General features: G+C 34.7%; 1 protein-coding gene across 2 annotated transcripts in view; it reads left to right on the forward strand.

Moving 5' to 3' along the window:
* RTTN (rotatin) overlaps positions 1-13,687 on the forward strand; it is an 88,939-nt gene that overhangs the window by 19,951 nt on the left and 55,301 nt on the right. For both annotated transcript variants that reach the window (XM_035550607.2, XM_035550608.2), the window contains exons 11-18: positions 352-522; positions 1,870-2,082; positions 3,188-3,300; positions 4,331-4,457; positions 5,926-6,051; positions 7,811-7,927; positions 12,186-12,325; positions 12,560-12,731. In XM_035550607.2, the coding sequence (XP_035406500.1) occupies positions 352-522; positions 1,870-2,082; positions 3,188-3,300; positions 4,331-4,457; positions 5,926-6,051; positions 7,811-7,927; positions 12,186-12,325; positions 12,560-12,731 (1,179 nt within the window). The remainder of the gene's footprint in view (positions 1-351; positions 523-1,869; positions 2,083-3,187; positions 3,301-4,330; positions 4,458-5,925; positions 6,052-7,810; positions 7,928-12,185; positions 12,326-12,559; positions 12,732-13,687) is intronic.

The following is a 13,687-nucleotide window of genomic DNA, read 5'->3' on the forward strand; positions in this document are numbered from 1 at the left end:
GAAAATGATCTTCAAAATATCTGTAATGCTAGAAGTTCCAAAATGGAGTGAGCAGGAATTAAGAAATGAAGAGCAAGGGGGGAAGAAATGGGGGAGAGAGTTATTAACGGGTAACAAAGTATTCAGAAGTGCAAGTGAATGTAAAGTGAAGTCTAGAACTTAGACAAAGTTCTATATGGAAGCCAAATGAAATACTGTGTGTGTTGTACCATTTTTGCATTTGTAAATTAGTATGTACCTCTAGCATCTTCAAAATAGTTATACTGTATAAATGCTGTAAAGATGTAATTATAACGTGTCAATTATTTCTAATGATTGTGTGCTTTATTTTTTTAATTTTATTTTTTTCAGAGAGACAAATTGCTTCTGGTCTTGGGTTTGCTTGGAGAAACTATATTATATCACAAAACCAATATAAGTGTAGAGCAGCCCGAGGTGATGATGGTACATCACAGAATGGCATTTACTAGCATTTCTCTTTTCACTATTAGATTGCTGCAAACACTTCTCCCCGTAGAAAAGGTAGGCCATCACTAATTTGAAAAGTGATTGTGTTTGGGTTTTGTATTTTAAGAGGGAATAAAGGGATGCTTTCCACAGTGATTAATGCTGGGAGAACAGCCCCTGGACAGAGAAATTCCTCTGACTTACATTGGCTGATATATGGTTGAGGAAGGGAACTTTGTCCTTTCTTCAGATATTGGTGCATTCTGCAGAATCTGCTGCAGAATACAAGTCTAAAAAAAACTTTTAATACAGCTTTTTAATGAGGCTTTCAAAATGTAATGTTTTTTTCTTCTTCCTGTAACTTTTTTTTTCCTGGTATTATTCATGGTTTGCAAAGCTATACTGCCCCCTGCTTGTTTATTGTTAATATGGTATGACTAGTACTGTGTAAAATCATCACTCTTAATTTGATGGAATATAGTGAGCAAATATGTTTTACACTTTCTACCAATTAAGTGTTTTTAATGCTCTTTAAACAAGTTCTGTGTTATAGCTCTTGGGTTGTTTCTTCTGAATTTATTTCTGATGGGGGTCCCGTTCCCGTGTTTGGAAGTTTTTGTAGGACGCAAAGTAGTAAAAAAAAAAAAAAAAAAAAAAAAAAAAAAATCCTCTTTAAAAGTCTATGTCTACGTTTTTTGTCAGTTTAAATTGCATTATAGTTCTTTTTTAGACATTGTTCAATTTGAATAGCAGATTAATTTTTCAGTTACTTTTTTTGCCATGAACATTAAATCTTTTACTAATGAAAGTTGTTTCTTGTCTCTGCAAACAAGTGCAGACATATTAATCTAATGATTTTTTTTATAATTTTTATGCTTTCATGTACATAATATAAAATTTTAAATCTGCATATGGCAGGAGTTGAAAATAGTTACCACATTTGAGGTCAAAATTTAAGTTGAATGAACACTTGCAGTAAGGAAGACAAACAAAAATCAACCAAACAAAATGTAACAAGCAGAAATCACAGTTCTTAATATGTGATATTACTATGCACAATTGTACACAGCTTTTTGTTAGTAAGAGAGAAATAATTGTGGTCTGTGTATTCTCTGCCATCTAGTGGTTGGACAGTAGATTGACCTGGCAAATCTATGAAGTTCTTAGTGCTGTGTCTGGATTGTACGCATCTCATATTTTGTGACTAGTTGCAGGTTTAATGTTAGGACTGGAATTTACTGCACTCCTACTTATTAATAAAAAATAAATTCTTCATGTAGAACTCATTTGATTTTTGTTTCTTCCTCTAAATTTTAAGCAGTAGCAGTAATGATTGTACTTATTGAAAGACTGCAAATGCTGTTGTTGGTTTTACTGTATTTTCAGGCTGTGTTATTCTGACAGTTGTTTTCTTTTCTGAAGGCGAGTAAAGTTTCACAAAAGAGTTTGCTGAATGCTTTATTTCTTCTCTCTCTGGATGTACCCTTTTCCTTGGAATATCCAAGCATTCATGAAGCCGTTGCAGCCTATCTGGAGCAGATGAGTTCCGAGAACTACAGTATTTATAAAAAAGCCTCAGAAGCTGCTTATTCCATTGAATGCACTTGTAGCTTTATGATTGAAGTTCATAAGAAGGTGTGGAATTTCATTATATAAAGCATTTTCTGTAGGCAAACTTATTTCCTATGCTTGTTTTTATTCCCCCTTGTAAAAACTGTATTCTGGCATTGTGAAAGAAAACTAACAGATGTGAGTATTTTATACTCATGAAGGGAAAAAACAAAGAAAAAAGTCAGATTGTAAGTGGGTTTATAATCTAATTATAGGCAAAGTAGTAGGAAAAAAGCAAGTACTATATTTAAATATATAGTGTGTATATGTTGTTGCCTAGTATTTAAATATTTTGGATATTTTAATTCCAAACTACCCGGTAATAGTAGTTCTAATACACTACTACTTCTAGACTGTGTGAAATCTGGGTGGTTCACTTTCTTATGAAGACACCTGTTATATTATGTCTTATTAGTTAAAGAGATTCAAGCATGGTGCTGAAATATTCTCCATTATTCGAATGGACTAGTAATTCCTGCTTGTGCAAAATGCTTGTTCCATTGTCACTAAAATATAAATGAATGAAATCAGCAATTGAAATGTCCTTCTATCTTAAATCTGAGCTGATTCATCCTTTACATAAACAGGTTCTGAACTTAATCAGTAATTTACTCAAAATATTATTCATAATGAAGTTTTAATCTCCTTCAATTTTAAGTGGCTCATGCTTAATGTATTTGTTAACCAAGAGTATGAAGACATAGGAAGATTTAAAAAACAAACAAAAAAACCCACAGATTTATTAATAGTGGGTTGTTAAAAGCTTAACAGTGAAATCTTTTATTATACTCTATTCTTGGGTACTTCAGAAAGTTTTTTGAGTAGCGTTAGGAGCATGTTAGTTCACACTGTGAAAAGTTAGATACTCTTTATTCCCAGTGAGTTTAGTTGATCTTTCTCTGGATTCAGCAGGTGAAGAGTTGTCAGCTCACAGGAGTGGGTACTAAAATGTATTTGTATGAAATCCAATTAGTTTGTTATTTGGGTTAACTATAAGCTTCTCTGTGAAAGGCTGAATGAAACTATGTGTAGTAGAAACAGTGAAGAATTCTGGAAGATTATACAGTAACATTTTATATTTTTATATTACAAAATTTGATAGTTTCTTTTTCTTCATTTTACTTTCCAGGGGGAGAAGAATTTTTCTGAATTATTAGAATTGGCAGATCAGGCCTTAAGTAGCCTACCCTACCATCAACACTTGCCCTTGCTTCAGGAATGCATTCACATATGCTCAAATCTGTAAGTACCTTACTATATAAAACTTGAGAAAATATCAATTAAAAAAAAAATTATAAGCTTTCTCAAGTAGAATCTCAACTTGGTTGTTGTTTGAATTTTTGTCCCTGTATTTGAACTTTTTTTTTCTTTTAACCATTGAAAGATCTCTGGTAAATAATTTGTACCATCCTGTGGTAGATTTTTTTTTTTTTTAATTGAGTGTCAGGTGCTAAAAACCCATGCTTTATTCTTTTCTAAGTGTAAGCTTTTATGATTTTTTAATTTTTCAGACTTCTCATGTTATTTTCCAGTTAAAGAACTTAAGTTACTCTGTGGTGCCTGGAAACATTTTGTATCACTTAAGTAGAAATACCAAATCTTAATTTTATACCATTTCAGAACTTGATTGCAGATATTTTTTTCAAAGGAAACTAGTTTTAAGAGCTGTCTAATATGAGTAGCTTTTAATTCTGAAATGTCAAAATACTTTTCAGTATTCTAATCCTTTTAGAATTATTGTTTGATTACAATTTCAGAAAACAGGAATTCACTTAAACTGATTATTGTCTTTTGACTAATGTCAGTTTTCTTTGTGACAACGAGATGGACTGCTATCTCTACAGGTAAAAACAAAGATAACAAAACAAATCTGAAAGCACTATTTTTTTTTATAATTATATGCCATGTTCCAAAGACTCTATTGAAACTCAATAGAATATGATATTTTCAGATTAATATAAATGTTTATCAGGTTCCTAATTTTCATGAGAGAGTTTTGAAAAATGATGGTCTTTATTTTACATATAAGTACGGAAAGAAGGTATTTTTACAAATCTGAAGATTTGTTATGATTTTGCTAAAACATTATTATCTTGAACTTGTCAATCAAGTGATTTTTCTTTTCAGGAAGTATTTTTGAGGGGTTATCCTGAAACTTAACAAGAAAATGTTTTATAGGCATCTTTAGTTCCTGTAAAATAAACATATTCACTATATGAAAGTTAATCACAGTTAATTTTGTAATGTAAACTGAACTATTTTTCATTTTAAGTTGGAAGTCTGGCCAGGCAAACCCATTGCTTCAGACTGAGGGTCAAAATGTGCTTCTCCATCTATTGGCTCATCCTTTGCTGAATATAAAAACTGAAGCTTATCGCTGCTGTCTTGAAGTGGTTAAGGTTAGAACTAAAGCTTTCTTAACACTATTGGTGTTGTGCTAAATAATGTATATTGTGTGATTATCTCATCAAGAGCATTGTTACTGCCAATTCTGCTCACCACATTGTATGCTTTAAGATCTGTATAGGTGCGGACTTGCAGTGTGCTATTCTATATTGGGGATTTAAAACTACTTGGTTAGATTATACTTCAGGTACTTCCCTTCAGAATGTCTCTAAAGTGTGGGGAAAACTAGTGATTGATAATTTTGCTTTTTCGAAAGGATTCTTAGTAATACTGGTCACTGTTTATTGTTTTGGCTTGGTTGGTTGGCTTGTTTTTGGTGCTGCTCTGCAGAAGTGTTTCAATTTAATTTTGTTTTAAAAAAAAATTGAAGTGTTCATTTTTACTTGTCTGCTGAAATGAGATTGCCCAGTTTGTATTTTCCTTATGGAGGTTTTTCACTTTCTTCTGTTGTGCTTTTTAGGTTTGTTTTTTGTTTTTTTCATATGTGAGCAAAAATCATTTTGAGTTGGCTGCTTTTCAGCTTTTTGCAAGAATGTTTACTGAAGGGAAATAGAATATTGTAATACCGACACTTTCAGAACATATATATATGTGTATATATATATATATGTTCATGTACCTACAGTCTGCTCAGTTGCTTAGTTGCTATAAATAAAATTAAAAAAAAAAGAAGGAAAATGTTTTTTTCACATGTATAAAAACATGGGGAACATTTAAAACATTTGAGTAATATTATGTACAGATTTTTAACAAATTTAATTTCTTGTTTTTTTGTTTGGTTTTTGTTTGGTTTTTGTTTTGTTTTTGTTTTTTTCATTATTTTTTAATTTTTTAATAAAGATCATTCAAGGCATGAAGAGTGCAAGCTTCCTAAAAATGTATGGTTGTATTCTGTATTAATAATGGTAGTGTCTTATTCATCAGATCATTTCAGGTATTCATAATTGGCTTATATCAGTGAAAATAAAAATCTTTATTCTATTTTGATATCATAATACTTGGGCATAATAATTTCCTATTATGAGTGTTAACGGGCTAAACTTCATATTGATGGTATAGCACAATTCACTAAAATACAAAGATATTGGAGCTACTTTTTCACAAGGCAAACAAAAAAAACATTGCCTCCACTTGTAGCTTTTTGTGAGATTTTTACCTGACTGTTACAGGTTTTGCTTATTTTAATGTCATGCTGAACAACGTATAAAATTTGATCTAAAATAATAGTTTAAAAAAAGTTAATCAAAACATAATGCTTCTGCATTTCTTATGTAGGAATTTTTAGTTAGTGATCAACAAAGAAGGTGTTTCTTCCAGGACCATAAAATTAACTTGTAGTGCTCCTAGCTGCATAAAGAAAGCCTTTTAATGGAGCACAACTTAAGGCAGTCTATAAAACAAGATTCAGCAATGGGAGAGTGTCTTGAATTTTAAAACTAACCATCTTTATTTTTACTGAAGGACTGTCTACGTGTTCATAATATTGCTAAACCTGTTTCTTCAGTCTGCCATGGAGTACACTTTCTTCTTCATCCAAAAGTTTTATATGAAATCTCTACATTTGGCCTTCAGGAAGATAAAAATGAGGTACTGTGTTTAGGAACTGTATTTATAAGCCGATGTGTGGTGTTTTGAGGCTTACCTGAAGTTTTCATTTCATATGGTTTCTTGTATAGAGAAAAGCTATGCAAAGAGTGAATTTAAATTGAATAAAAAATAGGGATTTTTTAAACACAACACTGCATATTTCCATTTAGAAATGTTTTTTAGAGATTACCATTTTAAAAGAAGTAAAATGTGTTTGATAATGTACTTTGTATTTGTATTTATATTTATAGTTTGTGTGTGTGTGTATATATATATATTTTTTTTTTCCTCCAAGGAAAGCATTTATTTTGTTTGGCTATTCTATTGAATGCCTTATATTAAAAAGACTAACTGGTCAAGCATATCAAATAAATTGATATTCAGTTGATATTGATAAATTGATATTCAATTTAAGGAGCTTGCTAAGAGAACAATAAGAATTCATTTTGTTCTTTCCTAATAATGCAATGATTTTGTAAGCATGCATTCTGTGTCTCAACAATGTATGTTATTCAGATCATACCAAGACCTATTCTTTTTCCTTCTTGGATGTTTATCTGCTATTTAAATTCTCATAAAGCATCAGTTTAATCTTTCAGGCATGTGATGATATGAAGACACTGAGAAGAACTTTGTATCCCAAGGTTGGGCTTAACATTTGCCATGTGTTTTTACAAATCCAGTTGCTTAAAGATAGGACAGGGTTTATAAAAGATTATAAAAAGTTTATAAAAGACAGAGACCTGTTACCTGGAGGGAGAGTATTTTTATTTCTGGTGAAAAATGCTATTTTTTTGTCTGCTAAAGGTAGGTATTTATTTAAGGAAGAATAAATTCTGAGAAGCTGTTTTTTCTCCTCTGTTCCCATTTTAACAATAATAATAGGTTGTATATGGTGTCAATACAGTATTTATATTGCATCATATACCTTTTTTCTTTTATTGATAAAAAAAAAAAAACTACAAATTGTTTCATGTACAATTGGAAAGTTTTGATGATCTTAGTTTTTCTTCCATAAAGTGAAATGGCCATATAACAGGTTTTAAGTCCTTCTAAACCCTCTACAGAAGCATATCATAAAGACTAGAAACTCTGGGAATTACTCCAGAAATGTAGAGTCAGAAAAAAATAAACTTTTTTTTTTTTACCAGGAGGATAGAGGGGCCAATAGATGTATAAGTTGAAGTTGAATAATGGTTTATTTTATTTCAGAAAGATTCATTAATATTTATAGAGAAGTCCAACCATTTTCCCCTCAGAACTGTTTTGATAAAAAGGCATCAAGATCTTTTTAAACATGTTAGATCTAAAACAAACAATCAAAAATAAAATTCAGACTTATTCTTACATGAGAAACTCCAGTAGTGGTCACGGCATATTACAATTTTAACTTGGAAGTTAAACATTTTGGCATTGGTACATCGTATGCTTAGACTCTGGTACGCAGGCAATCAATCCAGAGAGGAATTACGTTCTCTGTAGTTGTCTCTCTGCCTGAATGAGGTTTTCAATTTCAAGACTTCTTGTTTGTACTATTTAGGCAGAACTGTTTGTTTGTTTTCTGTCTTCTGAGAGGCTTTTTTAACAGCCTGATGTTTAGTGTGACAGACAATTTAAAGTTGTCATTCAGTGATAGTATTTCTTCTGTAGGTCCTTTCTCTTTGAGATTTTTTTTTGTATTACATTTTTTCTTGACAAACTGATCAATGACAAACATCAGCTCTTGCATTAGTTTTTTTTCTTTTTTGTTGTTTAACAGGTACATTCTGCAGCCAAGGCCATTCTGATGCATCTATTGCAGGGCCGATTAGTAATGGCAGTATTGACTTGGAACAAGTTTATTGAAGCTCTCTATCCCATCATTCCTGTTTTACAGGTAATTCTATGTGCTATTATCTGAATTTGATGTATTAAATCATGTAAACAACAGCACTGTCCTCTTAAACCACAAAAAGAAGTTTGTTGTAAGTACCAGCTGGAAAGTAGATTAACAGTAATATACCAACAGACTTATTTTATCAAAAGTCAAATAGTGAATGTTATATGGGTCCAGATGCCAGCCAGAGTTACTTCTTTAAATTTTGTAGACAGATTTTAGCCTGTTATTGCTAGAAATGTGAAACACCGAAATGTAGTAGAAATTAAGTTAAATTTTTTTTGAGGATATGAGTTGAAATCCAAGTACAGCTTAAAACATTGCATGCTTTTTCATGCTTATTTAAGTGCCTCCCATATCTTTAAGGCTGAACATTCAGAGATCTTCTGTGATTGTACAGTTTTCTGATCAAGTTATGTGCTCAATGAATAGCAGTACATGTAAGCTGTATTTTCTTTGTTTTCCTTTTTGTTTTCAATTGATTGTAAGTATTAACAGTCAGTATTATCCTTAACATCAGTCTTCATATCTGTAATACCAATTTTATATTCCATATCTTCACTCTTGGTTCAATCTAATAGTTACTTTTGCAGCCTTCAGTCTGATTTTCAGCCTAGTTGCTCCATCAAAGTTCTTTAGCACTAAAGAAAAAAACAATAGAGATTTCCCTTCTATGATCTACCTATAGATCATAGATTCCAAATTAGCTATTTTGCTGTACCTATCTTGTTCTTCCTGGTGTATGTTTTTTGTCTTATTTCATAGACTCATAGAATATTCTGAGTTGGAAGAAACCCTCAAGGATCATCGAGTCCAGGTCCTGGCTCCACATAGGACCACCCAAAAGTCAAACCATATGTCTGAGAGCATTGTCCAAACACTTCTTGAATTCTGGCAGGCTTGGTTCTGTGACCTCTTCCCTGGAGAACCTGTTCCAGTGCTCAACCACCCTTTCAGTGAAGAATCTTCTTAATATCCAACCTGAACCTCCCTTGTTGCAGCTTCGTGGCCGTTCCTTTGGGTCCTATCGTTGGTTACCAGAGTTCGGTGCCTCCCCCTTGTGAAGAATCCATAGACAGCAATGACGTCTCCCCTCAGTTTTGTCTTCTCTAAGCTGAATAAACAAAGCGACTTCAGCTGTTCCCCATATATTTTCCCCTCTAGACCCTCCACCATCCTTTCGGCCCTCCTTTGGACACTCTCTAATAGCTTTATGTCCATGTTACACTGTGGTGCCCAAAACTGTAGTACTTAAGGTGAGGCTGCACCTGCGCAGGTCAGAGTGGGACAGTCACTTCTCTTGACTGGCTAGCAATGCCATGCTTGATGCACCCCAGGATGTGTTTGGTCCTTTTGGTTACCAGGGTACACTGTTCATTCATAGTCAACTTACCATTGACAGGAACGCCCAGATCAATTTCTGTGGGTCTGCTCTCCAGCCTCTCCTCCCCCATTTGTACACACGTTCAGGTGCAGGATCCAGCACTTACTCTTGCTGAACTTCATGTAGTTGGTGATTGCCCAGTCATCAAATTTGTCAGGGTCTCTTAATTTAGTGTCGTCTGCAAACTTACTTAGTATGCATTTAAGTTCTGTGTGCAGATCACTTATGGAAACATTGAAGGGAACTGGCCCTAAAATAGATCCCTGGGGAGTGCCACTAGTGACTGGGTGCCAGCCTGGTGTAACCTTATTTTCTGTAACTCTTTGAACCTGACCTATCAGCTGAGGATGCTGTAAAACACAGTACCAAAAGCTTTGATGAAATTCAAAAAGATCACATCAGCTGGCTACCGTTGACCACTAGGTGGGCAACCTTGTCATAAAAGAAAATTAGGTTCATTGAATAGGACTTTTCCCCTCTTGAACCTGTGATGGTTATGACCAATGACCACATTGCCTTTCAGGTGTTTTTCAATAATTCCCAGAATAATTTTTTCCATAATTTTACTAAGCACTGAAGTGAGACTGACAGGCCTATAATTACCAGGGTCATTTTTCTTGCCCTTCTTGAAAATTCAGACATTTGCCAGCTCTAGTTGACTGGGACCTCTCCAGATTCTCAAGACCATTGAAAAATAATTGAGAGGGTTTCCGTCTCATGTTTAGTTTAGCTAGTACATCCAAGTACATTTTTTTCACCTTTCTTTCAAAATATCACTCTAGGTAGTTATTTCTTACTTATTGCTGTAAGTTTGTTCATTGCCTGTGCCTCAGTATTACCATAAATTGAAAAAAAAATTGCAAATAAGATGTCCCATGAAATAGAAGAAACAGATTGGAAAACATACTACTGCAGAGGAGAAGCACTATGAGAACTGAAAGGGATGGGAGAAAGGTTACTGGTGTAACCTTTAATGACAGCTTTCCTGTGTTACACACATTCATATGCATTCCACTGATATTCAAGATTAGATAGGTGGTGGTGTTAATATAAGCTGTAGTCTAAACATGTATGGAGAGGTTTTCTTTCAAACTCATTTTTCTGAGTAGAATTTTTCTCTGTGCTATAACTTGTCATGGCTACATAAAACAAATATTTTAGCTGAGACTACTGGAGGCCTATATTTACCCAATGTATATAAAATGCCTTCTATTTTCATAGAATCACAAAATGGCTCGAGTTAGAAGGGACCTTAAAGATCATCCAGTTCCAACACCACTGCCGTGGGCAAGGATGCCACCCAGTAGGTCAGGTTGCCCAGGGCCTTGTTCAGCTTGGCCTTCAGGGATAGGGCATCCACAGCTTCTCTGGGCAACCTCTTCAGTGCCTCACCACCCTCTTAGTGAAGAATTTCATCCTAACCTCTAATCCAACCACATCCACATCCTTGTACTGGGGGCCCCAGACCTGGATGCAGGACTCCAAGTGGGGCTTCACAAGGGCAGAATAAAGGGGCACAATCCCCTCCCTTGACCTGCTGGCCACTCCTCTGTTGATGCAGCCCAGGATGTAGTTGGCCTTCTGGGCTGCAAGCGTGTACTGCTGCTTCATGTTGAGCTTTTTGTCCGCCAGAACCCCCAAGTCCTTCTCTGCAGGGCTGCTCTAAATGAGTTCTTCTCCCAGGCTGAACTCATGTCTGGGATTGCCCTCACCAAGGCACATCACTTTGCACTTGGCCTTGTTGAACCTTGTTAAGTTCTTGTGGGCCCACTTCTCAAGCTTCTCCAGGTCCCTTTCGATGGCATCCCTTCCTTCTGTTATATCAACTGCACCACTCAGCTTGGTGTCATCTGCACAATTGCTGAGGGTGCACTCGATCCCACTGCCTATGTCATTGATAAAGATATTAAACAGTACCGGCACCAGGGCAGACCGCTAAGGGACACCATTTGTCATTGGCTTCCACCTGGACATAGAGCCGTTGACCACTGTTCTCTGGGTTTGACCTTCAAGCCAACTCCTTATCCACTTAATGGTCCACCTTTCAAGTCCGTATCTCTCCAATTTTGGCAATCAGGATGTCATGTGGGACCGTGTCAGAAGTCTTGCAGAAGTCCAGATAGATGACATTAGTCGGTCTTCCCTTGTCAACTTGATGCAGTCACTCCGTTATAGAAGGCCACCAGATTGGTCAGACATGATTTGCCCTTAGTGAATCTGTGCTGGCTGACTTGGATCACTTTGTCTTGCATGTGCCTTGACATTGCTTCAGGAGCATCTTTTCCATGATCTTTCTGGGCACAGAGGTGAGGCTCACTGGCCTGTAGTTCCCCAGTTCCTCCTTTCTACCCTTTTTTGAATGGGAGTGATGTTTCCCTTTTTCCAGTCAGAGGGGACTTTACCTGACTGCCAGGAGTTTTCAAATACCATGGAGAGGCTTGGCAACTATATAAGCCTGTTCCCTCAGAACCCAATTTTTCTCTGTTTTTTAAGTGGTTGCAGTATGCAATTGATTCTGGTTTGTTTTGGTTGAGTGTGAAAGGGGTAAATACCTGAAAATAGGTAGGACTTAATGTTTTAAAGTTATTTTCATGTAGTGACTGAGTCCCACTTATTAAAATGGAAACTGACCTTATAGAACAGCATCATGTTAACATATTAAAGGTCAAAGGTTCCAGGTCAAAGTACCTCTGGGCCATATAAAAATCTCTATTTAATTTTGTATACAGGATCACTTTTTTTTCACTTTGTTGGCAGAGAAATTTTAATCTTCATAAATCTTTTTTTTTTTTTAAGTTGTGGGTTTTTTGCTTTTGCTCCTTCTTCCACTTTCTAATTTACTAAGTTTATAATCTGTTTGTTTGTTTGTTTTAGGGTTACGCTGACACAAAAGATAAGCTAGGTAACTGCATCCTCACTTTGAGTGAAACATCTTCTGACAAAGGAGAGGGTATTCTCCCTAGAACTACTAGATTACGGGCCGCTCTGCGTCTTCTCTTCTCGAAAAAGCAGTTGTGAGTAATGCCTTGTAGGATTTCAGCATGTCTTTAACGTTAATGACAAAAACGTCTACTCAAAAAAAAAAAACAAACAACAACACAATATAGACTTAGACACAGTGAAAAGTACATTGAGTAAAGACTTTGTTCCCACCCACCCTTCACTTTATTAATTTTATAAACTAACTGTAGAGCTAAATTTTTCTAATGAGGACTTTATATAGTTCTCCTAATTGTTTATTCCTTTAGGGTTCGTTCTATAGCACTTAAACATTTAGTATTCCATCTTTTAAATGAAGAAGGAGCAAGTCTGAAACGCCCAAACCTGCATGGCGGTGTGTTTTCCAGCATTTCAAACTTATTTATTATAGAAAAAGTTATTGAGCTGAAATTGGATGATAAAATGGAATCAATATTTAAGGTGAGTAAGCTCTGTCTAAATACTGTTATTGCTCCTCTCTTCTGGCTTACTGGTCACTGACATTAACATTTTTTGAAGTTTGCAGTATTTCATACAAATTGGTTTACTTCAGGTTTACACTATCAATTGCAACTGCGAATAAGAGAAGTAATCATTTTTTTTCGTTGCAGATAAATTAACAACAAGACTTAAGTACAAAGGGTGCAGGTCTGCCCTGCTTACAGCAATTTAATTGTGTATGAGTAGCGTCTGATTTTTGTCAGAGATTTTTTTCCACAAAATCCATTTTTTTTTTTTTACTGGAAAAGGCAAATATTTTTTTTCCAATATGAAATATTTAAAAACATTGCAAAATGCTGTCTGTTTTCTTAGTATTGCTGCTTTTTCAAAATGAAAAACAAATCACAAGTATTTGACCTGTATGAAAATTTTTCTCCCTGCATTCAGTTAAACTGTTTTTTAACCACTTCCTTTCCATATTTTCTTCCTTCTTTACCCTCAGCATTTTCAGATTAACAATAATACATCAAACAATTGTTAAGATCCTTTCCCTCTGATTAAAAATTATTCTAATCGCTAATTGTATACTTGATTTATACTCTTTCCCTACATCATCCAGAAAATGCAATCTGAAATCTGTATATCTGGGTTTCCAGGATGATTGTAATTCCTCCACCCTTATTGAAGGGGACTGATGGCAGAGACTTAAAAAGCGTATTCTAGCATTTCTGCGTAGTTTTGAGCTTTCTGTAGCCCTGCATAAACTGAATGTTATTTATTAGACATCCACTTCTATTGTTCATTAGGAACTACTGTATATATTTTAGGAATTAGAGATTTGTTGCAAAAAGATTAAAACCTATTCCTTTATTACATGCATGCAGAATCTAATCAAATGCTTTCTAACAAAAAATCTTTATTTTGGTGGAGCCAGCCTCTTTTCATTGGTGCCCAGT

The sequence above is a fragment of the Cygnus atratus genome, chromosome 2 (assembly GCF_013377495.2).
Source record: "Cygnus atratus isolate AKBS03 ecotype Queensland, Australia chromosome 2, CAtr_DNAZoo_HiC_assembly, whole genome shotgun sequence".
In the NCBI taxonomy this organism is placed as follows: Eukaryota; Metazoa; Chordata; class Aves; order Anseriformes; family Anatidae; genus Cygnus; species Cygnus atratus.